Source organism: Zophobas morio, unplaced genomic scaffold (assembly GCF_036711695.1).
Source record: "Zophobas morio isolate AGI-343-1 ecotype UQ-CSIRO unplaced genomic scaffold, CSIRO_AGI_Zmor_V1 ptg000054l, whole genome shotgun sequence".
Lineage (NCBI taxonomy): Eukaryota > Metazoa > Arthropoda > Insecta > Coleoptera > Tenebrionidae > Zophobas > Zophobas morio.
Window position 1 is genome coordinate 2,911,304 of NW_026972159.1, and position 25,053 is coordinate 2,936,356.

General features: G+C 28.6%; 1 protein-coding gene across 1 annotated transcript in view; it reads right to left on the bottom strand.

Moving 5' to 3' along the window:
* Positions 1–14: 14 nt before the first annotated feature.
* LOC135142882 (putative helicase mov-10-B.1) overlaps positions 15–25,053 on the bottom strand; it is a 30,863-nt gene continuing 5,824 nt past the window's right edge. Inside the window, exons 3-17 of the mRNA XM_064074674.1 lie at positions 21,771–21,879; positions 21,526–21,709; positions 21,349–21,476; positions 21,194–21,300; positions 21,030–21,143; positions 20,866–20,977; positions 20,632–20,816; positions 15,443–15,631; positions 15,115–15,393; positions 9,317–9,615; positions 9,104–9,270; positions 8,909–9,054; positions 8,736–8,862; positions 336–512; positions 15–283 (exon numbers count right to left, since the gene is read on the bottom strand). Coding sequence (XP_063930744.1) covers positions 59–283; positions 336–512; positions 8,736–8,862; positions 8,909–9,054; positions 9,104–9,270; positions 9,317–9,615; positions 15,115–15,393; positions 15,443–15,631; positions 20,632–20,816; positions 20,866–20,977; positions 21,030–21,143; positions 21,194–21,300; positions 21,349–21,476; positions 21,526–21,709; positions 21,771–21,879 — 2,548 coding nt within the window. The 3' untranslated portion in view covers positions 15–58. The remainder of the gene's footprint in view (positions 284–335; positions 513–8,735; positions 8,863–8,908; positions 9,055–9,103; positions 9,271–9,316; positions 9,616–15,114; positions 15,394–15,442; positions 15,632–20,631; positions 20,817–20,865; positions 20,978–21,029; positions 21,144–21,193; positions 21,301–21,348; positions 21,477–21,525; positions 21,710–21,770; positions 21,880–25,053) is intronic.

Consider the following 25,053-nt stretch of genomic DNA (forward strand, 5'->3'; position numbering starts at 1 on the left):
GAAACACGCCAAAATAAAAAACTAGCATTTATTGATCAATAACAAAACATATAAAACATCACTCGTGGTTGAACTGGTCATCGACGTGCTTGAAACGTCTCGTCCTGTGAATCACTTCTTCTCTGAATTGTTGATTGTCAGCCATAAACCTATTTCCAAAATAAGTTCCATGCTCACTGCACAGATCCATATATTTCGTCCACTTATTGTCAGTTCGTAGCACCGGAGGGCACCCAATCACAACCAGTTTACTAATAGCGCGAGTCACAGCCACATTGAAACGCTAAATTTTTTTATAATTATTATCGTTACGAAATTCGACAACAATCCCTCACCTGATCGTGTTTAACGAAACCCAAATTGTACTTGCGGTCGTGCAAAAGCAGGGAATGTTGAGCTCTGACGGTACTTATAATGATGATCCTTTTCTCGCGTCCTTGAAAAGATTCAGTAGTACCGACTTCCACGTCCGCGAAACCGCAATGTTTGAGGGCTTCTTTGATTTTGTAAACCTACAAAGAGGTGTTTTTGATCAAGTTGGCTTTGGCGAATTTTGCCGCCTCGTTGTGATGTTGACGAGTACTAGTTACTTGCTATAAACGCCATTCATAACCCAACTATTAAAAAAAGCCCCACCCGCCCACCCTATCTCAATTGTGATGATTTTTTTTATTCGTTGTGAGTCAAGAAGGCGGAGCTTAACTGCAAAATCCGTATTTCGCTATGAGAAATTAAAAACATGTTTTTGAGTATCGTGTTATTCAAAGAATACTGTGTATATTAAGAAAAAAAAATAAGTATATTAAGCTCCACCCATTCCTGTCCTGATCTAAATAGAAATGAACTTTTCATTCGTTGGCAGACCTAGGGGCGGAGCCTAATTGCAAAATTCATATTTCCTTACAAAAATTTACCATTTTAAACGTGTTTTAACGGCGAATAAAAATATCATCACAATTGAGACAGGGCGGGTGGGCGGTTTTATATTCTATTCTATAATTTGTCGATTTGACAGTTTTTTTATTCTATTTGTTTTTCCAATTTTCCAATGCATTAGTTTCTTCCCATTTTTAAATTTTTAGTTTTTTAATGTTTCAATTTTTCGTTTTTTCAGTTTTTCGAATTAAAAAATGGAAATATTGCAAAATTGTAAAACTGGAAAATCAAAAATGAAAAAGCCGAAGAACTTGCAAAACTTAATAATATGTGTTGAAATATAAAATCGAGAAAATGACAATTAAAAAATTGGGAAATTGAAAAATAAAAATCAAGTAGTTGAAAAATTGGTGAGATAAAAAGGTGAAAAATTGAAAAAAAAACTGAGAAACTGAAAAATAGAAAAATTTGTAAGTCGAAAAACTGAAAAACTAAAAAAAATTAAAGTTCAAAAAACCAAAAATTGTCAAAACGAAATACGTATTTAAAATGAGAGGAATTGGAAAATCGGATAACTGGAAATCCAAAAATTGCCAAATTATTTATTATTCAATATTTTAAAATTGGAAAATTGAGAAAGGTTGAAAATTTGAAAAATCGAATACACGAAAAATTATAAAATCGAAAGAAACATCCAAAAATGAAGTTAATAAAAAAATGAAAATTTGCGATATAAAATTGAGAAAATGACAATTAAAAAATCGGGAAACTGAAAAATAAAAATCAAGGAATTGAAAAATTGAAGTAACGAAAAGTTGAAAAATTTGGAAGTCGAGAAACTGAAAAACTCAAAAAAATAGAAGGTGAAAAAATGAGAAAGTGCAAGATCGAAAAAACGATTAAAGAAATCGGAAAATCGGATAAGTGGAAATCCAAAAATTGCCAAATTAAAAAACTAAAACGAAAGAAAAATTGAGGAAAGATTGGAAATTTGAAAAATTGGGGATAGTTTGAAAATTTGAATACACCAAAAATTATAAAATCGATAGAAACATTTAGAAAAAAGGTAATGAAAAAACGAAAATTTGTGACATAAAAACGAGAAAATGACAATTAAAAAATCGGGAAACTGAAAAATAAAAATCAAGAAGTTGAAAAATTGGGGAAATAAAACTGAAAAATCGAAAAATTAAATAAATAACTGAGAAACTGAAAAAAATTAAAATCGAAACAACAAAAAATTATCAAAACGAAAAACCGGAAAAATTAAAAAAACGAATGATTTAAAATTGAGAAAGTTGTTCAAAATCAAAAAAATGAAATATGTGTTGAAATCGGAACTGGGAATCCAAAAAATTGTCAAAATAAAAAATTTTAAAATGGAAAATTGAGGAAAGATTGAAAATTTGAAAAATTGAATACACGCAAAAATTATAAAATTGAAAGAAACATCGAAAAAAAAAAGTAATGAAAAACGAAAATTTGTAATATAAAATCGAGAAAATGACAATTAAAAAATTGGAAAATTGAAAAATAAAAATCAAGGGGTTGAAAAATTGGGGAAATAAAAAACTGAAAAATTGAAAAAAAAACTGAAAAACTGAAAAATAGAAAAATTATCAAAACGAAACACGTATTTAAAATTAAAGGAATTGGAAAATCGGATAATTGGAAATTCAAAAATTGCCAAATTATTTTTAATTCAATATTTAAAAATTGGAAAATTGAGGAAGGTTAAAAAATTTGAAAAATCAAATACACGAAAAATTATAAAATCGAAAGAAACATCCAAAAATGAAGTTAATAAAAAAATGAAAATTTGCGATATAAAATTAAGAAAATGACAATTAAAAAATCGGGAAACTGAAAAATAAAAATCAAGAAATTGAAAAATTGAAGAAACGAAAATTTGAAAAATTTGGAAGTCGAGAAACTGAAAAACTCAAAAAAATTGAAGTAGAAAAAATTAAAAATTATCAAAACGAAAAAATGGAAGGTGAAAAAATGAGAAAGTGCAAGATCGAGAAAACGATTAAAGAAATCGGAAAATCGGATAACTGGAAATCCAAAAATTGCCAAATTAAAAAATAAAAAAAAAAGAAAAATTGAGGAAAGGTTGACAATTTGAAAAATTGAGGAAAGTTTGAAAATTTGAAAAATTGAATACACGAAAAATTATAAAATCGAAAGAAACATTGAGAAAAAAGGGAATGAAAAAACGAAAATTTGTGACATAAAAACGAGAAAATGACAATTAAATAATCGGGAAACTGAAAAATAAAAATGAAGAAGTTGAAAAATTGGGGAAATAAAACTTAAAAATGGAAAAATTAAAAAAAAAAACTGACACACTGAAAAAACTTAAAGTCGAAAAAACAAAAAATTATCAAAACGAAAAAATGGAAAAATTAAAAAACGAAAAATTAAAAATTGAAAAAGTTGTTCAAAATCAAAAAAACGAAATATGTGTTGAAATCGGATAACTGGGAATCCAAAAAATTGTCAAAATGAAAAATTTTAAAATTGGAAAATTGAGGACATATTGAAAATTTGAAAAATTGAATACACGCAAAAATTATAAAAGTGAAAGAAACATCGAAAAAAAAAGTAAATGGAAAACGAAAATTTGTAATATAAAATCGAGAAAATGACAATTAAAAATTGGGAAATCGAAAAATAAAAATCAAGGAGTTGAAAAATTGGGGACATAAAAAAATAGAAAAATTGAAAAAAAAACTGAGAAACTGAAAAATAGAAAAATTTGTAAGTCGAAAAACTGAAAAGCTAAAAAAAATGAAAGTTGAAAAAACGAAAAGCTTAAAAAAAATGAAAGTTGAAAAAACGAAAAATTATCAAAACGAAATACGTATTTAAAATTAAAGGAATTGGAAAATCGGATAACTGGAAATCCAAAAATTGCCAAATTATTTTTTATTCAATATTTAAAAAATGGAAAATTGAGAAAGGTTGAAAAATTGAAAAATCGGATACACGAAAAATTATAGAATCGAAAGAAACATCGAAAAATAAAGTTAATGAAAAAATGAAAATTTGCGATATAAAATTGAGAAAATGACAATTAAAAAATCAGGAAACTGAAAAATAAAAATCACGAAATTGAAAAATTGGGGAAATGAAAAACTGAAAAATCGAAAAATTAAAAAAAAACAAACTCAAAAATAGAAAAATGAAAAATTGAACCATCGAAAAATTGCAAAATTGAAAATTTGAAGACACCAAAAGTTGAAAAATTTGAAAGTCGAGAAACTGAAAAACTAAAAAAAAAAATGAAAAATTATCAAAACGAAAAAATGGAAGGTGAAAAAATGAGAAATGGAAGGTGAAAAAATGAGAAGTGCAAGATCGAAAAAACGATTCAAGAAATCGGATAACTGGAAATTCAAAAATTGCCAAATTAAAAAATAAAAAAAACAAAATTGAGGAAAGTTTGAAAATTTGAAAAATTGAATACACGAAAAATTATAAAATCGAAAGAAACATTGAGAAAAAAGGGAATCAAAAAACGAAAATTTGTAATATAAAATCGAGAAAATGACAATTAAAAAATTGGGAAATTGAAAAATAAAAATCAAGGAGTTGAAAAATTGGGGAAATAAAAAACTGAAAAATTGGGGAAATAAAAAACTGAAAAATTGAAAAAAAAACTGAGAAACTGAAAAATAGAAAAATTTTAAGTTGAAAAACTGAAAAGCTAAAAAAAAAAAAATTAAAGTTGAAAAAACGAAAAATTATCAAAACGAAATACGTATTTAAAATTAAAGAATTGGAAAATCGGATAACTGGAAATACAAAAATTGCCAAATTATTTTTTATTGAATATTTAAGAATTGGAAAATTGAGAATGGTTGAAAATTTGAAAAATCGAATACACGAAAAATTATAAAATCGAAAGAGACATCGAAAAATAAAGTAAATGAAAAAATGAAAATTTGCGATATAAAATTGAGAAAATGACAATTAAAAAATCGGGAAACTGAAAAATAAAAATCAAGAAATTGAAAAATTGGGGACACGAAAAACTGAAAAATCGAAAAATTAAAAAAAACTGAGAAACTGAAAAATAGAAAAATTTGTAAGTCAAAAACTAAAAAGTTGAAAAAACGAAAAATTATCAAAACAAAATACGTATTTAAAGTTAAAGGAATTGGAAAATCGGATAACTGGAAATCCAAAAATTGTCAAATTATTTTTTATACAATATTTAAAAATTGGAAAATTGAGAGAGGGTAAAAATTGGAAAATTGAGAGAGGGCGAAAATTTGAGAAATCGAATACATGAAAAATTATAAAATCGAAAGAAGCATCGAAAAATAAAGTTAATGAAAAAATGAAAATTTGCGATATAAAATTGAGAAAATAACGATTAAAAAATCGGGAAACTGAAAAATAGAAAAATGAAAAATCGAAAAATTGCAAAATTGAAGAAACGAAAAGTTGAAAAATTTGGAAGTCGAGAAACTGAAAAACTCAAAAAAATTAAAGTAGAAAAAATGAAAAATTATCAAGACGAAAAAATGGAAAGTGAAAAAATGAGAAAGTGCAAGATCGAAAAAACGATTAAAGAAATCGGAAAATCGGATAACTGGAAATCCAAAAATTGCCAAATTAAAAAATTAAAAAAAGAAGAAAAATTGAGGAAAGGTTGAAAATTTGAAAAATTGAGGAACGTTTGAAAATTTGAAAAATTGAATACACGGAAAATTATAAAATTGAAAGAAACATCGAAAAATAAAGTTAATGAAAAAATGAAAATTTGCGATATAAAATTGAGAAAATGACAATTAAAAAATCGGGAAACTGAAAAATAAAAATCAAGGAGTTGAAAAATTAGGGAACTAAAAACTGAAAAAACGAAAAATTATCAAAACGAAAAAATGGAAAATTAAAAAAACGAAAGATTAAAAATTGAGAAAGTTGTTCAAAATCAAAAAAACGAAATATGTATTGAAATCGGATAACTGGAAATCCAAAAAATTGTCAAATGAAAAAAAAATTTTAAAACGGAAAATTGAGGAAAGATTGAAAATTTGAAAAATTGAATACACGCAAAAATTATAAAAGTGAAAGAAACATCGAAAAAAAAAGTAATGAAAAACGAAAATTTGTAACATAAAATCGAGAAAATGACAATTAAAAAATTGGAAAATTGAAAAATAAAAATCAAGGGGTTGAAAAATTGGGGAAATAAAAAACTGAAAAATTGAAAAAAAAAACTGAGAAACTGAAAAATTGAAAAATTATCAAAACGAAACACGTATTTAAAATTAAAGGAATTGGAAAATCGGATAACTGAAAATCCAAAAAATCCAAAAATTGCCAAATTATTTTTTATTCAATATTTAAAAATTGGAAAATTGAGGAAGGTTCAAAAATTTGAAAAATCAAATACACGAAAAATTATAATATCGAAAGAAACATCCAAAAATAAAGTTAATAAAAAAATGAAAATTTGCGATATAAAATTGAGAAAATGACAATTAAAAAAAAGGGAAACTGAAAAATAAAAATCAAGAAATTGAAAAATTAAAGTAACGAAAAGTTGAAAAATTTGGAAGTCGAGAAACTGAAAAACTCAAAAAAATTAAAGTTAAAAAAATGAAAAATTATCAAAACGAAAAAATGGAAGGTGAAAAAAATCAGAAAGTGCAACATCGAAAAAACGATTAAAGAAATCGGAAAATCGGATAACTGGAAATCCTAAAATTGCCAAATTAAAAAATTAAAAGGAAAGAAAAATTGAGGAAAAGTTGAAAATTTGAAAAATTGAGGAAGGTTTGAAAATTTGAAAAATTGAATACACGAAAAATTATAAAATCGAAAGAAACATTAAGAAAAAAGGGAATGAAAAAACGAAAATTTGTGACATAAAAACGAGAAAATGACAATTAAAAAATCGGGAAACTGAAAAATAAAAAAAAAGTGAGAAACTGAAAAAAATTAAAGTCGAAAAAATGGAAAAATTAAAAAATCAAAGATTAAAAATTGAGAAAGTTGTTCAAAATCAAAAAAACGAAATATGTATTGAAATCGGATAACTGGAAATCCAAAAAATTGTCAAAATGAAAAATTTAAAAATTGGAAAATTGAGGAAAGACTGAAAATTTGAAAAATTGAATACACACAAAAATTATAAAGTGAAAGAAACATCGAAAAAAAAAAGAGTAATGAAAAACGAAAATTTGTAATATAAAATCGAGAAAGTGACAATTAAAAAATCGGGAAACTGAAAAATAAAAATCAAGAAATTGAAAAATTGGGGAGTTGAAAAATTTGGAAGTCGAGAAACTGAAAAACTCAAAAAAATTAAAGTAGAAAAAATGAAAAATTATCAAAACGAAAAAATGGAAGGTGAAAAAATGAGAAAGTGCAAGATCGAAAAAACGATTCAAGAAATCGAAAAATCGGATAACTGGAAATGCAAAAATTGCCAAATTAAAAAATAAAAAAAAGAAAAATTGAATACACGAAAAATTATAAAATCGAAAGAAACATCGAAAAATAAAGGGAATGAAAAAACGAACATTTGTGACATAAAAACGAGAAAATGACAATTAAAAAATCGGGAAACTGAAAAATAAAAATCAAGAAGTTGAAAAACTGGGGAAATAAAAACTGAAAAATCGAAAAATTAAAAAAAACTGAGAAACTGAAAAAAATTAAAGTTGAAAAAAAAAATTATCAAAACGAAAAAATGGAAAAATTAAAAATACGAAAGATTAAAAATTGAGAAAGTTGTTCAAAATCAAAAAAACGAAATATGTATTGAAATCGGATAACTGGAAATCCAAAAATTGCCAAATTATTTTTTATTCAATATTAAAAAATTGGAAAATTGAGAAAGGTTGAAAATTTGAAAAATTGAATACACGAAAAATTATACAATCGAAAAAATGAAAATTTGCGATATAAAATTGAGAAAATGACAATTAAAAAATCGGGAAACTGAAAAATAAAAATCAAGAAATTGAAAAATTGGGGAAATGAAAAACTGAAAAATCGAAAATTCAAAAGAAACGGAGAAACTGAAAAATAGAAAAATGAAAAATTAAACTATGTATTGAAAAATTGCAAAATTGAAGAAACGAAAAGTTGAAAAATTATCAAAACGAAAAAATGGAAGGTGAAAAAATGAGGAAGTGCAAGATCGAAAAAACGAAATATGTATTGAAAATTAAAGAAATCGAAAAATCGGATAACTGGAAATCCAAAAATTACCAAATTGAAAAATTCAAAAATTGGAAAATCGAAAAAAATACGGAAAATAAAAATGGAATGAAAAAACGAAAATTTGTCATATACAATAATTAAAAAATCGTGAAGGTGAAAAATAAAAATCAAGAATTTGAAATCCGCCCCAACTCATTTCTGATGATGTTTTTTTTATTCGTCGTAAGCCGAGGGGCGGAGCTTAATTGCAAAATCCTTATTTTTCTACGAGAATTTCCCATGCGAAATATATTCTTAAGTAATCGTGTTAGACAAAAAAACTAAATAAAAAAATTAAATAAAAAAAGAAAATCAACAAAGAAGCCCCACCCATCCGTCTCGATCTCAATCGTGATGAACTTTCATTCGTTGTCAGACCGAGGGGCGGAGCATAATTGCAAAATCGATACTTTCCTACAAAAATTTACCATTTTAAACATGTTTTACCTTTCTTGTTGTGAAAAGAAAACTACAAATCTTATTAAGAAAAAAGGGCAAAATGTTAGCCCTTGTAGTTAAAATACCTAATCTGTTGTCTTTCAACGCAACGTCAGCGCCATGTTTATAAATCGACCTTACAGCTACTTATCACAACGAAGCGGCAATTCTCATACACGATAATTCAAACTCACTTGTCGCTTGTACGGAGTAACCACGCCAATTTGATCCGCTCGCACTTTATACGCTGGCCCCAATTTCAAATTGTGTAGGGCTTTCACATACTCCACCACCATTTTGATTTCAAACAGGTTGAAATAACTGAAACAGAGTGTGATTTTTTGGACCACGAAAAAGTGTGTCGTACCTCGGTGATGAGCCCTCCCGTTTTTCTTTGGAGCTTATAGAACAAAACTCAACCGCGCTCCCTTCAACCAACTGCGATTTATTTTTAATAGTCGGGTAAATAGCGACGGCTACGATTGGGTCCCTTTTGGCTTCCTTTGATTTGGGCTAAAATGCGTGTATTGTATTGCGAACGAGTGAGCCGCATTGAGCTTACTTGTAGTAAACCGTGGTAGAACAACTCGTTCGGTATGGATAAAATGTCCGGGTGCGACCTGAAGTTCAGCCTGAGCATCGTGATAAAGTCGCTGTCGTAGTTGCCAGTTCTACGGTTGAGTTGGTAAATGTCGCAGTCCGTCATCAGTCTTTGCAACAACGAAATTCCTGAAATAAGAGTCGTGAGGGTGCGTTGGTACACCCGGAAACCCACCTAGGCCGAATTTTTCCGCGGATTTTATCGCCATGGGTCCGAGTTGTTTGGGATCACCAGCCAGAACTACTTGTTTTCCTTTATCGAGGAGTGCAATGGCTATATCTGTTTCGGGTTCGCTGGCTTGAGCAGCTTCATCTATAAAAATGCAGTCGGGTTGATAAGCACCGGTGAAACGACCAACTAGGACCAACGTTGTCACGACTATTCTGTACGGTTTTAGCTGATCGGGCCGAATTCTCATAAACTCGTCGTCTTCAATGTTACTATAAGTTTTTAACTCCTCGGGAATGGAGGGCCTGAAATTATGGATCGTTGATGATAATGATATTATATACCAGTAGTACGCATGCGCAGATCTCCTTAACTGATATTTAGAGAGCGGATTTCTAGGTTTAATGCTTTTTGTGAAAAATGTAAGCACTTCAAAACTTTTTTATATCTGTAACTATGATACAATTTGGAGTCATTTGACACATTTTTTTGTATGCTTATTTGCTTTTTTTTCAATTTTATGCATATTAAAACTTATATGCTTATTTAATGCTTTTTTCGACGAATATGAGTTTTAATGCACATTTTGTTCAAATGCCGGCCTTGTCGGGATGACAAATACTTGTTAGTTAGGCGTATCGTATCGTATGCATTTTACCTGGACTTGACCATTGAAGTACACTTACTCAAGACCAGTGGCGTAGCTAACTTCCACTGCGCCCCCCTGCAGTTTATAGTAAGCGCCCCCATACACCAAATTTAAAAAGTAATATAAAATTAATATGAAATTACTGGTTTACCAGTAGTGGCGCCGAATAACACAGATTTACAAATAATAATAATTTATACACATAATAATTTTTAAAAATTGTTAATATTAGACTGGCTCCATTCGACGTTGTCGAGAGTTCATAAATTCGCGTATGACACTGTCGAGATCTAATTTTTGGGATCGGTCACACTCAATGCTCAACACAGCTAAGTTGGTTAATCTTTTTGACTCATCGTGCTTCCCAAATATGATTTAATTAATTTTAATTTAGAAAAAGATCTTTCTGCCGTTAAAAAATTATTGTCCATAAACAGAAACTTAGCAATATCTGTAATTTTAGTTACTTTTTGCTGAATGTTTTTTAAAACTAACGATTTGCCCACAGATTGCACTAGAAATATCTTCTTCGTATTTATTTGCCAACTTTGATGCTGCCTCCACAAATTCTTCGTCTGTACTATTCAACATTTCCTGTGGTTCCAGAAAAGAAAAATAGTTTCTGACGTTTTTCATGCTTTCAAACCTATCTTTAATTTGACTATTTAAAATATCAAGAGCAGGATAGAAAACGGTTGTTTTAAATTTTTCAGTGGGATCTTTGAAAACGGTATCTTCACATAATTCGTCATGAAACAGTTTTACTTTTTTTATACGTTTATTTGAGAAAGAATTGTTAATTTTCCAGGTATCAGCACATTTCCTTGATTCCTCCATTATTTGTTCAAAATTGTCACGTATATTTTGAAATTTGTCTTTTAGATGTTCCATCCATTTACAAGCCTCATCTAAAGTAATATTTGAGCTCTGTAAAGTTTTTGAGACCAAATTAACATTTTTTAAATTTTGCATTGAAATACTAATAGAGCAACAAATTCAAATGAATCCATTTTTTTACGAAGAGCTACAGCTTCATCTATTTCACTTTTCTTTTTTGATGTTAAAATAATTTCAGCTCATAAATGTTGAGAGATTAAAAACTCTCACTGAAATAGACGTATATAGCATTTATTAAATCATAAAATGCGGAAATTCCTGGTACATTCTTAATAGAATCATTATCATTAAGGACTAAATTGAGGTTATGTGTAGCGCAATGAACATATTCGGCGTAATGATGTTGTTTCAAGTTCTTCATTTTTTTATACCATTTTCCCGTTTTTTAATTTTCATTTTCTGGATTTGATATCACAATTTTTCGTTTATTCAATTTTTCACATTTTCAATTCCTCGATTTTCCAATTTTCAATATTTAGATTTTACAATAATTTTCGTGTTTTCGACCGCAATTTTTCGATCTTTAAGTCTCTCAATTTTTAATCTTTCGATTTTTGAATTTTCCGTTTCTTCAATTTCTCAAGTTTTTAGATTTCTCGAAGCCTTCATTTTATACTTTTGCGTTTTTTCATTTTGAGTTTTCAATTTTACAATTTTTCTATTTTATAACTTTTCCATTTTGTTTATTCGGAAAGTAGAAAATTCGAAAAATTGAAAAATCGGAAAATAAAAAAAAATTGACAAAATCGATAAAACGGAAAATCGAATGGAATTTGTTTTTACGATTTTTTAACTTCGATTTTTTAAACTTTTTAATCTCTATTTCAATTTTTCGATTTTTGGAATTTTCTGTTTCTCATATCTAGGTTTATCGATTTTTTTGAGTTTTTCGATTTTTCCGTTAATCTTTTTTTTAAGTAAATATTTCAATTTTGAATTTTCCGATTTCGGCCTATTTCGATCTTTTGAAGTCTTAAGTTTTCGATTTCAATTTCTTGGTTTTTCGATTTTCAAAATTTTCGATTTTTCTAGTATATATTTTAAATTTTCGATTTTAAAAATTTTTCATTTTTCCCTTTTATAATCTTTATGTTTCGATTTCCCGATTTAAATTTTTTAATGTGTTTCAATTTTTCCATTTTTGGAATTTTCGATTTCTCATATCTCAATTTTCCAATTTTAAAAAATTTTCGATTTCTCGATGTTTAAGTTTTCGCTATCTCAATTTTAAACATCGCAATTTTGGGAATTTTTCAATTTCTATATTTTTCAGATTTTCGATATTTTCATTTTCCATTATCTTTATTTTTTCAATGTTTTTTTGGATTTTGTAATTTTTTGCTTATTCAATTTTTTACATTTTCAATCTTTGACTTTTTAAGTTCTTGATTTCCAATTTTTTTATATTTCGAAGCTTTCATTTTGTACTTTTTCAGTTTTACAATTTTTCTATTTTATAATTTTTCGATTTTGTTTATTCGAAAAGTTAAAAACTCGAAAAAATGAAAAATTGAAACAATGAAAAACTAAAAACCGAGAAACTTAAAAATCTAAAAAAAAAATAATGAATCGAAGAATGGAAAAGAAGAAAAACCATTCGAATTGAAAAATTGGAAAATCCAAAAATTGTAAAATCGAAAAATTATAGAATCTTGAAAATTGTAAAGTCCAAAAACTGTGACATTCAAACACCGAAAAATTGAAAAATTCCAAAAACGAAAAACTGAAAAAGTGAACAACTTTAAAAATTATAATTATTAGGAGTGTTACATAATTAAAATGAAAACTAGAAAAACTGCAAATGAAAAGGAAAATTGAAAGCAGAAAATTGAAAAAATAAAGAAAATTAAAAACCCACAGGAAAAATTGCAAATCGAAAAACTGACGCAATTAAAAACTGTAAACTCGTGAAATTTGCAAACTCTAAAATTTGAAACATCTAAAAGTTGGAAAATCAAAAACTGAAAAATCGAGAAATCGAAAATTTTCAAAAATCGAAAGATTGAAAAATCGAAATTTTGGAAAATCGAAAAACCGAGAAATTCAAACTGAAAAAAGATCGAGAATTCAAGATGTCGAAAAATCTAAATCTAAATCTAAAATTTAAAAAACAGAAAAATTACAATAACGAAAAATTTAACATTTAAAAAAAACACAAAATCAAAAAGTCGAAAAATCGAGAAATTGAGAAATGGAAAAATGAAAATTTAGAAAAACCAAAAATTGAAAAGCATAAAAAAAAATTAAAATCGGATATTCGGAACGTAAAAAAAATAAAATCGAAAAACTGAAAAATTTTAAATTTAAAAATTCGAAAACTTGAAAAACCGAAAAACTGAAGAAATGAAAAACCAAAAAATCTACAAATTGAAAAATCTCAAAACTGAAAAGTCGAAACATTGAAAAACCCAAAAATCGATTTCCGGTAAGTCGAAAAATCAAAATTTAAAAAGTTGAAAAATGAAAATATCAAAAAACTGAAAAATGTAGACATTCTCAAAATTGAAATGTTGAAAAATTGAGAAATCGAAAACTTGAAAAATCCAGAATCGAAAAAAAGAACGAAAAGTAAAAATATTTTAAAATCGAAAAAACGAAAAATCGAAATGTAAGAAATCGAAAAATTGGAATACACGTTAAAAAGGTTAAAATCGGGAGATCGAAGCATAACAAAACATAAAATCGAAAAATGGAGAATTTTAAAAATCTAAAAAAATTGAAGAAATAAAAAATTGAAAATGGAAAAGCCGAGAAATCGAAAAACCGGAAAATTTAAAACTGAAATACATATTTAAACTAAAAAAAAAAAAGCGATAAATCAAAATATTCAAAATTCGAAAAATCAGAAATTTTAAAAATCAAAAGATCGATAAATCGATATATCAAAAAAGTGAAAAATTTTAAATAAAAAAATTGGAGATATTGAAAAATCCCAAAATTGGAACAACGAAAACTTGAGAAATCGAAAAACTGAAAAATCGATAAATTGGAAAGAGGAAAATTCGAAAAATCAAAGAAATGATTAACAGAGAAATTGAGAAATGTAAAAATTATTTTTTTTTTAATTGCAAAAATTGTAACACTGAAATATCGAAAAATTAAGTAAACTAAAAATCGAGAAATCAAGAAATCGAAAAATTGTAATTCAATTTTGTTTTATTTTTCCACAAAAATTTCGATGTCGAAGATAAAAATTCAACGCGGATTCATAGACCATAGGTACACTGTTACTTTTTTTTTATTTATATAACATTTATTTGACAAAATTGTAGAACTGAAGAAACGAAAAATAGAAACATTGAAAAACTAGAAATCGAGAAAAAATTAATGAATCAAAGAACGAATTAAATCGAAAAATGTTCGTAAAGTCCAAAAACTAACATTCAAAGATCGAAAAATTAAAAAATTCCAAAAACGAAAAATTGAAAAAGTGAACAACTCTAATAAAAATTATAATTATTATTACATATCTAAAATGAAAATTAGAAAACCTGCAAATCAAAAATTGAAGAAACGAAAAATTGAAAACAAAAAAAATTGAAAAATCCAAAAACTGAAAAATTTCAAATTGAGAAAAAGAAAAAATATAAAAACTCGTTCCTCGCGCGTTAAAATATCTCGATTATTAATCACCTTTATTAACAAACTTGTTCGTTAAATAGCTATTAATTTACCTGATCTCATTTTCAATTCCAATAAAAACCCCTTGATGGCATAAACTTAGTGAAAGAATTTAAACAACAAGCAAACGCAGTAAGGGGTGATATTGGTACTAGAGTATCTCAAAAACTTGACCAATAAGTGTTAAATAAAAATGCAGGTTTCGGTGTTCTTTCCGACGTTGCTCATGTTTTACAAGGCCAGAAGGTGGAAAATTTGGAGTTAGATTCAACATTAGTTGCAAAATTCAAATTTGCGCCAACAACGAATGTGGATGTTGAACGCACATTGTCCAATTTTAAACACGTTTTAAATGATCGGCGAAAAAATTTTACAGTGGACAACTTGGAACATATTACAATCATAAATTGTTTTAAAGAAAACTGAAATACGTATGTAAAATATAAAGTCTAGGATTATTGTAATGATATTTTATCCAAAGTTCTAAGAAGTGTCTTTGATTTGTAATACGATTATGTTTTAATGCTTTTTTGCTTAAAATAAAACTTTTTTATTGAAAATGTTGTGCTTATTTAAGCACTTATTTTTAATTTTTTTGTGCTTATAAATCCGCTCTCTACTGCTATTACATACTTACATATCTCTTGTGGACGAATGTATACGGATTAGCTCCTCATTAGTACAATGTTCCTTCAGTTTCAACGCCAACATATCGCACGCAGAATTGGCAGGCGCACAAACCAATATCTTTTTTTTGGTACGTTTTTTTATTTGTAGTATCGCTTCTACAAGAGTCACGGTTTTCCCAGTACCGGGTGGACCAAAAATGATGTACGGGAAATCGTGCGTACTATTCAAAATTTTGTCGACCGCTTTTTTCTGGTCACCGTTTTTACAAACGGACTTGTTGAAGTACCTACAATATTACAATTACGTACACAAAAGGAGTCACTTTTAAGTAGTACTGTGAGTCCGAGAGTTTATGAGCTGTATTGTGTTTAACTTGGAATTGACCCTGCGGGAAAAGTTTGGTCACCATTCCAGTACGAACGAGAATATCCACGGCTCGGTGCATCCTCTCGAACGATACTCGGCCCAGCATGAAAGACACGTCCATTTCGGTACTCGGGTCGTTCGCGACGTACTCAACTATGCTAAAAAAGTCCGAACGTACTAACAGAGAACATAGAGAAGCGTCATAAGTAGTTTAAATTAAATGACGGTTGAGGAGTCCTCGACTTATGTTGGCAACAGTGTTTGTTTCTTACTAGGAATAAAATTAACTAGAAAAAATGTCAATATTTTTAACGACGCGTTTTACTTTCGACGAATTGACACTAGATTTACCAGAATATTACAAGCTGGTTACTGTTTCCTTCACTTTAATTCAGGTCACACGAATTACAGTTCGTCGTCTGAGAACTTGTTTGATCTACAGACCAGAGCGCAGTCAGGCCAATGTCGACTCTAAGCGTTCACAAACGATTTGATTTATAAGCCATGATCCGTGATCTGATACACATTCCAACAGGTTTCGACCATAATTTCTGCTGTTTCAACTTTCGAATTCTCAGTTTTTAGAAATTTTAGTTTGGGGACTTTTCAGTTTACTCCTATTTATTTTTCAATTTTTGGATTTTACAATTTCTCAATTTTTCAATTTCTCAGTTTTCAGTTTTTCTCTTCAATTTTACGATTTTTAAATATTTCGATTTTTCTATTTTTGACTTTTATGAACTCTTTATTTGTAGATTTTTCAATTAATTGATTTTTCAAGTTTTTTGGTTTTTCAATTTTTCTATTTTTTCAGGTTTCGATTTTTCAACTACACTTTTTTGATTTTTCGATTTCTCATTTTTCAACTTTATAATTTCTCAGTTTTTGGACATTTCAGTTTTGGGATTTTTCAGTTTAGGGATTTTTCAGTTTACTTATTATTCAATTTTTCGATTTTACGATTTTGCAGGTTTTTGATTTTTCAATTTTTCGATTTTTTTAAGGTTTCGATATTTCGACTTCACTATGTTTTATTTTTTGATTTCTCAATTTTTCGATTCTTTAGATTCTCAGTTTTTGGATATTTCAATTTTGGGATTTTTCAGTTTTTCGATTCGTCAGTTTTTCTTTCATATTTCAGTTTTGGGATTTCTGTTCTTCGACTTTTCCATTTTTGATTTCTGGATTTTTCGATGTGTCGACTTTTAAATTTTAGATATCTCAATTTTTTGGTATTTTAATTTTTCAATATTTAAAATTTTAGATTTGTCGATTTCTCATTTTTCAACTTTATAATTTCTCAGTTTTTGGACATTTCCGTTTTGGGATTTTTCAGTTTAGGGATTTTTCAGTTTACTTATTATTCAATTTTTCGATCTTACGATTTTGGAGGTTTTTGATTTTTCAATTTTTCGATTTTTTTAAGGTTTCGATATTTCGACTTTTTCGATTTCTCAATTTTTCGATTCTTTAGATTCTCAGTTTTTGGATATTTCAATTTTGGGATTTTTCAGTTTTTCGATTCGTCACTTTTTCTTTCATTTTTCAGTTTTGGGATTTCTGTCCTTCGACTTTTCCATTTTTGACTTCTGGATTTTTCGGTGTGTCGACTTTTTACTTTTTCGATTTTTAAATTTTAGATTTCTCGATTTTTCAATTCAGCTCTTCGATATTTCAGTTTTTCAAGTTTTCGAATTTTTCAAAAGTTTTGATTTCTTAATTAATCGATTTTTCGACTTCCCGGTTTTAGATTTTCTATTTTTCAATTGTCGATTTTTCGATGTGTCGACTTTTTACTTTTTCGATTTTTAAATTTTAGATTTCTCGATTTTTTGGTATTTTAATTTTTCAATATTTAAAATTTTAGATTTTTCGATTTCTCGATTTTTCATTTCAGCTCTTCGATATTTCAGTTTTTCAAGTTTGCGAATTTTTCAGATGTTTTGATTTCTTAATCAATCGATTTTTCGACTTCCCGGTTTTAGATTTTCTGTTTTTCAATTGTCGTTTTTTCAATTTTTCGATTTTTCAATTAATCGATCGATTTCCCATTTCTTGACTTTCGAGGGTTTCGATATTCCTGTTCTTCAATTCTTCAATTTTTCGATTTTTTAGGTTTTTGATTTTTAAGTTTTTTATTTTTTAAGATTTCAATTTTTCGACTTCACTTTTTGGATTTTTCTATTGCTCAATTTTTAGACTTTAGGTTCTCAGTTTTTGGATATTTCAGTTTTCGGATTTTTCAGGTTTTCCATTTTTCTGTTTTTCTTTCATTTTTCAATTTTTCGATATTTCAGTTTTGGGATTTTTCAATATTTTGATTCGACTTTTCGATTTTTGGCTTCTGGAGTTTTCGATGTGTCGATTTTTTTACTTTTTAGATTTTTCAATTTTTCGATTGCTTAATCTTTCGATTTTTCGACTTCCGGTTTTAGATTTCTGTTTTCAATTGTCGTTTTAAATTTTTCGATTTTTCAATGTTTTGATTTCCCGATTTAGTTTCCCATTTTTAGTTTTTCTTTCATTTTTCAGTTTTTCGATATTTCAGTTTTGGGATTTTTCAATATTTCGATTTTTCGACTTTTCGATTTTTGACTCCTGGATTTTTCGATGTGTCGATTTTTTTTACTTTTTCGATTTTTAAATTTAAGATTTTTTAATTTTTAAAATTTTAGATTTTTCGATTTCTTGATTTTTCATTTCAGTTCTTCGATATTTCAATTTTTCAAGCTTTCAAGATTTCTTAACCTTCTGATTTTTCGACTTCCAGGTTTTAAATTTTCTGTTTTTGAATTGTCATTTTGTCAAATTTTCGATTTTTTAATTTTTCAAATTTGACTTATAAACTCTCAATTTTTCGATTTTTCCCATTTCTTGACCTTCGAGTGTTTGAATTTTCCTGTTCTTCAATTCTTTAATTTTTTGATTTTTCAGGTTTTTGATTTTTCAATTTTTCGATTTTTTAAGGTTTCTATTTTTCGACTTCACTTTTTTGATTTTTCAGTTTTTAGATATTTCAGTTTTAGGATTTTTCAATATTTCAATTCTTCAGCTTTTCTATTTTTGACTTCTGGGTTTTTCGATGTGTCTACCTTTTTACTTTTTCGATTTTTCAATTTTTGGATTTTTAAATTTTAGATTTTTTAATCTTTTGATATTATAATTTTTCAATATTTCTTAATCTTTCTATTTTTCGACTTCCTGGTTTTAGATGTTCTGTTTTTCAATTTTTCAATTTTTTAATTTCCCAGTTTTTGAATTTTTAAGTTTTGAGATTTTTCAGTTTTTCCACTCATTAGTTTTTCTTCCATTGTTCAATTTCTCCACTTTCAATTTTTCAATTTCTCAATTTTCAGTTTTACGTTTTTTCCGTTTTTTCCAATTTTTCGATTTTTTATTTTTCTAAATTCTATTTTTGGGTTTTCCAATTAATTTGTTTTCCCATTTTTTTTTCTTTCGACTGTTTGGATTTTCCTGTTTTTCAATTCTTCAATTTTTCGAATATTCAGGTTTTTAATTTTTTAATTTTTCGATTTCTCAGTTTTTGTTGTTTTTCACTTTTTCAATTCTTCAGTTTTTCTTTAATTTTTCAATTTTAGATATTTCAGTTTTGGGACTTTTCAGTTTACTTATTGCTCAATTTTTCGATTTTACCATTATTTCTCAATTTGTTTCAATTTTTCAAATTTGATTTTTATAAACTCGATTTTCGTTTTTTCGTTTCTTCAATTCTTCAATTTTGAAGCTTTTTAGGTTTTTGATTTTTCAGTTTTTCAATTGTCATTTTGTCAAATTTTCGCTTTTTTAATTTTTTAAATTTGACTTTTATAAACTCTCAATTTTTCGATTTTTCAATTAATCGATGTTTTGATTTTCCCATTTCTTGACCTTCGAGTGTTTCGATTTTCCTGTTCTTCAATTCTTTAATTTTTTGATTTTTCAGGTTTTTGATTTTTCGATTTTTCGATTTTTTAAGGTTTCTATTTTTCGACTTCACTTTTTTGATTTTTCGATTTTTCAGTTTTTAGATATTTCAGTTTTAGGATTTTTCAATATTTCAATTCTTCGGCTTTTCTATTTCTGACTTCTGGGTTTTTCGATGTGTCTACCTTTTTACTTTTTCGATTTTTCAATTTTTGGACTTTTAAATTTTAGATTTTTTATTCTTTTGATATTTTAATTTTTCAATATCTCTTAATCTTTCGATTTTTCGACTTCCTGGTTTTAGATGTTCTGTTTTTTAATTTTTCAATTTGTTAATTTTTCATTCCCGATTTATCGAGACTTGAATGTTCAGGTTTTCGATTTATCATTTTTTCAATTTTTTATTTTGGCCAATTTCGGTTTCTCAGTTTTTCCAGTTTTCCATTTTTTCGTTTTTTGATTTTTCCGCTCTTTCCATTTTTCAACTTTTAACTTTTTGTTTGTCGATTTCTCTATTTTTCGATTTTTCGACTTCATCACTTTCCGATGTCTCGTTCTTTGGATATTTCAATATTTTGATTGTCAATTTCTCAATTTATAAATTGTTCAATTTTTAACTTTTCGATTTCTCGATTTTCATTTCAGTTCTTTTCTTTAATTGTTTATTTTTTTTCTCACTGTTAATATCATACAGTATATCGAAAACAACCACAAAAATTGTCACTAAAAACATTAAAAAAAATCATACAAAATAGAACAGTGTTTCCAAAACGTTTTCCCGAAAAAAAATCCATCGGGTCATTACGATTTCAACAATATTCTTAGTTTAAGACGTTTTGCTAGTATAAAAGACAAATAAAGAATTAATTCTTAGTTAAACAAAATATGTAAAATCATCTAAATATATACCAAAAAAAATCACTTGGTCGCTATAAAAACCGACCAAAGAACTATTTCCCGCAGAAATTATAGTCTAAACCAACCAAATCGCTTCTGAACACTTAGAGTCGACATTGGCCTGAGCGCGCTCTGGTCTGTAAATCAAACAAGTTCTCAGGCGACGAGTTGTAGTGAATCAAAATTTTTTATTGGCATCGACTATTTAAATTTGGCGCTTGCCTTTGACAGTTGAGGACTCCAATGTCAATAAGGATGGTTTTGCAAAATCAGCCTGTATGTCGCATCTATATTAATCTATAGTACTAATATATACGTTTTGAAAATAAAAACGTACTCTTCGTCAAGGTGCGAGATTTCTACGGTTGTATCGTTGACCTTACAGACAAAACCTTGGTACGCGGTGTGGTCATTGGTCAGTCGGATACGAATAAAATCGCCCACTATCACAGAGGGTCGTTTCTCTGCAAGTCCTGGTACTTCTAGTAATAGAACGTCGTCGTTTTTAATCTTCATTGTAACCTAAACACACGAAAAATTAATTTGCTAAGACTTGAAGTGGTAGTTCTACCCCTTGCATGTTGTATTTGCTCAACATTAAACTCTGACCTTGTTCTTCTAGCCACAGGACGTGGTGCCAGTACTGGTTGTAATTTTGTGGCGTTAATGTTTGGAGACACCACCTACAAATTTAACACAAAAATACTAAGCAAATATGTGGTTCACTGGTTCTACCTTATTTGGTCCAGATTGTTTTCGTCGGTCTCACTCATGTTATCAAACTTTTGCAACCCATGGTAGAGCAGCCGCTTCAGGTTCCCTGGAACTGGATACTCATCCGTATATTTTCTAAAATTACACCATTACTACTACATTTTCACGTTACGTTTAAAACTTACGTCGTCTTTGTGGTAGGATTCGTGTAAACGTCCTTCCACGGCTGACTCGTAAAGGGGCTTTTAGTTTTTTCCTCTTCAACTGTGATGTTGTCAGCAATGATCGTCAACTACAATCACACTAGTAACTTTTGTTAATTTTCAAATTGCCAACTTACGAATGTCCTCACTATCGTAAAATTATCTTTATTGTCACAGGTTTGAAAATCACAAGACAACGGAATCTTGTAACTAGCGCAGGACAAAACGTCCGTCGTGAAAGTTACTTTGAACGGGTACACATGACCTAAATCTTTGCATTAAGACGGGTTCAAAAATTTTGAGTTTCATTTAACCTGGTGCTATTTTGATGAACGTGGATTCGTCGTCTCCGAAGCAATTGTCGTGGATAATGTCGAAGTAGTGTGAAGGGTGCAGTACGTTTGTGTTTGTGACGAAAATGGGGTCTTTTCTGGTGTTTTTTATTTTGCATTTGAACGTTATGGTGCAGTTGTGGAGTCGAAGTTGCTCTGGAGTGACCTGAAATTAGCTTTGGTTTGTGGTGTATGACCGTAGAAGTAACACTTTTGGAATCGTCTACCTTTATTACGTATTTCCCTTTGATATTACGGAAGTCGTAGTGGAAATTGTTCACTTTTTTCACTTCGATCTTCAACTCTATGCCGTGTCGGTCGTTAACTAGCGCTTTCCTGTAAAAGATGGACGTCTAATACTATGTAGGTACATTAAATAAATTAAAGCCAAAGATTAAGCCCCACCCATAGTTGCCCTGATCTAAATAGTAATGAAGTTTTCATTCGTTGGTGGACCTAGGGGCGGAGCCTAATAGCAAAATCCATATTTCCTTACGAAAATTTACCATTTTAACCATGTTTCGTGTTACGAAAAAATAGCTATATAAATTAAGAAAAAAAAAAAGGAAAATCCAAGCCCTATCTCAATTCTAATGATTTTTTATTTGACGTAAGTCGAGGGGCGGAGCTTAATTGCAAAGTCCATATTTTACCATCTTGAACATGTTTTAAGTTTCCTGTTATGAAAAGAAGATTATATATATTTAAAAAAGGCTAAATATAAGCCCCACCCACCCACCTTGTCTCAGTTGTGATGATTTTTTTATTCGTCGTCCGCCGGGGGCAGAGCCTAATTGCAAAATCCATTATTCCTTACAAAATTTTACCATTTTAAACGCGTTTTAAGTTTCTAAGAATAAAAAAATCATCACAAATGGGATGGGGTGGGTGGGCGGGGTTTATATTTTGCCTTTTTTTTCTTAATATACATATGTAGTATTCTTCGAACAACACGATACTCAATTACATGTTTTTAATTTCTTGTAAAGAAATAAGTATTTGGCAGTTAATCTCCGCCCCCTTGATTCATGGCAAATAAAAAAATCATCACAATTGAAATAGGGCGGGTGGACGGGCTTATATTTTGCCTTTTTGTTTTAATACGTGTAGAATTCTTTTCACGACATGAAACTTAAAACATGTTTAAAATGTCAAATTTGTATACGGAAATATCTATTTTGTAATTAGACTCCGCCCCACAATTGTAAAATCCACACTTCCTTGCAAAAATGTACCATTTCAAACATGTGCCAAGTTTCTTGTTGTGAAAAAATGGCAATGTAAATTAAGAAAAAACAGGGAAAATATAAGCCCCGCCCACCCACCCGATCTCAATTCTGATGATTCTTTTATTCGACGTAAGTCGAGGGGCGGAGCTTAATTGCAAAATCCATATTTCTCTAGAAAATTTTATCATCTTGAACATGTTTTAAGTTTCCTGTTATGAAAAGAAGATTATATATACATACATATATTTAAAAAAACAAGCAAAACATAAGCCCCACCCACCCACCCTATTTCAGTTGTGATGATTTTTTTTATTCGTTGTGAACCGACGGGCGGAGCCTAATTGCAAAATCCTTATTTCCTTACAACCATTTACTATTTTAAACGTATTTTAAATTTCTAAAAATAAAAGAAAAATCATGACAATTGAGATGGGGTGGGTGGGCGGGGTTTATATTTTGCTCCTTTTTCTTAATATACGTAGTATTCTTTCAATAACACGATACTCAAAAACATGTTTTAGGTCCTTGTAAAGAAATAAGGATTTTGCAGTTAAGCTCCGCCCCCGCTTGATTCACGGCGAATATAAAAAATCATCACAAGTAAGATAGGGCGGGTGGGCGGGCTTATAGTTTGCCTTTTTGTTTTAATATGTGTAGACTTGTTTTCACAAGATGAAACTTAAAACATGTTTAACATGATAAATTTGTATAAAGAAATATCGATTTTGCATTAGTCTCCGTTTCATAATTACAAAATCCATGTTTCCTTGCAAAAATGTAGCATTTTAACCATATTCCAAGTTTCTTGTTGTGAAAAAATGGCTATGTAAATTAAGAAAAAAAGGGAAAATATAAGCCCCGCCCACCCACCCGATCTCAATTCTGATGATTTTTTGATTCGACGTACGTCGAGGGGCGGAGCTTAATTGCAAAATCCATATTTCTCTAGAAAATTTTACCTTGTTGAACATGTTTTAAGTTTCCTGTTATGAAAAGAGGATTACATATATTAAAAAAAAAAGGCTAAATGTAAGCCCCATCCTCCCACCCTGTCTCAATTGTGATGATTTTTTTTATTCGTTGTGAGCCCGGGGGGCGGAGCCTAATTGCAAAATACATATTTCCTTACAAAATTTTACCATTTTAAACGTGTTTTAAGTTTCTGAGAATAAAAAAAATCATCACAAGTGGGATGGGGTGGGTGGGCGGGGTTAATATTATCCCTTTTTTCTTAATACACATAGTATTCTTTGAACAACACGATACTCAAAAATATGTTTTTAATTTCTTGTAAAGAAATAAGTATTTTGCAGTGAAGCTCCGCCTCCTTTATTCACGGCAAATAAAAAAATCATCACAATTGAGATAGGGCGGGTGGGCGGGCTTATATTTTGCCTTCTTGTTTTAATATGTGTAGACTTCTTTTCCTAACATGAAACTTAAAACATATTTAAAATGGAAACTTTGTATAAAAAAATATCGATTTTGCAAATAGGCTCCGCTCCATAATTGCAAAATCCATGGTTCCTTGTAAAAATGTACCATTTTAACCATGTTTTAAGTTTCTTGTTGTGAAAAGATGGCTATGTATATTACGAAAAAAAGGCAATATATAAGCCCCGCCCACCCGCCCTCTCTCAATTCTAATAATTTTTTTTATTTGTCGTATTTCTACAAGAAATTACCAAATATATTCTTAAGTAATGTTTGGCTTTATTTTTTTTTTCGTAATATACATAGTATTCTTTGAACAACACGATACTCAATAACATGTTTTTAATTTCTTGTAAAGAAATAAATATTTTGCAGTGAAGCTCCGTCCTCTTGGCTCACGACGAATAAAAAAAATCATCTCAATTGCGATAGGGCAGGTGGGCGGGCTTATATTTTGTCTTTTTGTTTTAATATGTGTAGACTTCTTTTCACAACATGAAACATAAAACATGTTTAAAATGGTAAATCTGTATAAAAAAATATCGATTTTGCATTAGGCTCCTCTCCATAATTACAAAATCCATGTTTCCTTGCAAAAATGTAGCATTTTAAAAATGTTCCAAGTTTCTTGTTGTGAAAAAATGGCTATGTAAATTAAGAAAAAACAGGGAAAATATAAGCCCCACCCACCCACCCGATCTCAATTCTGATAATTTTTTTATTCGTTGTCAGCAGACCGAGGGGCGGAGCGTAATTGCAAAATCGATATTTCCCTATACAGTGTTACCATTTTAATCGTGTTTTAAGTTTCTTGTGAAAATATGGCAATGTATATTAAGAAAGAAAG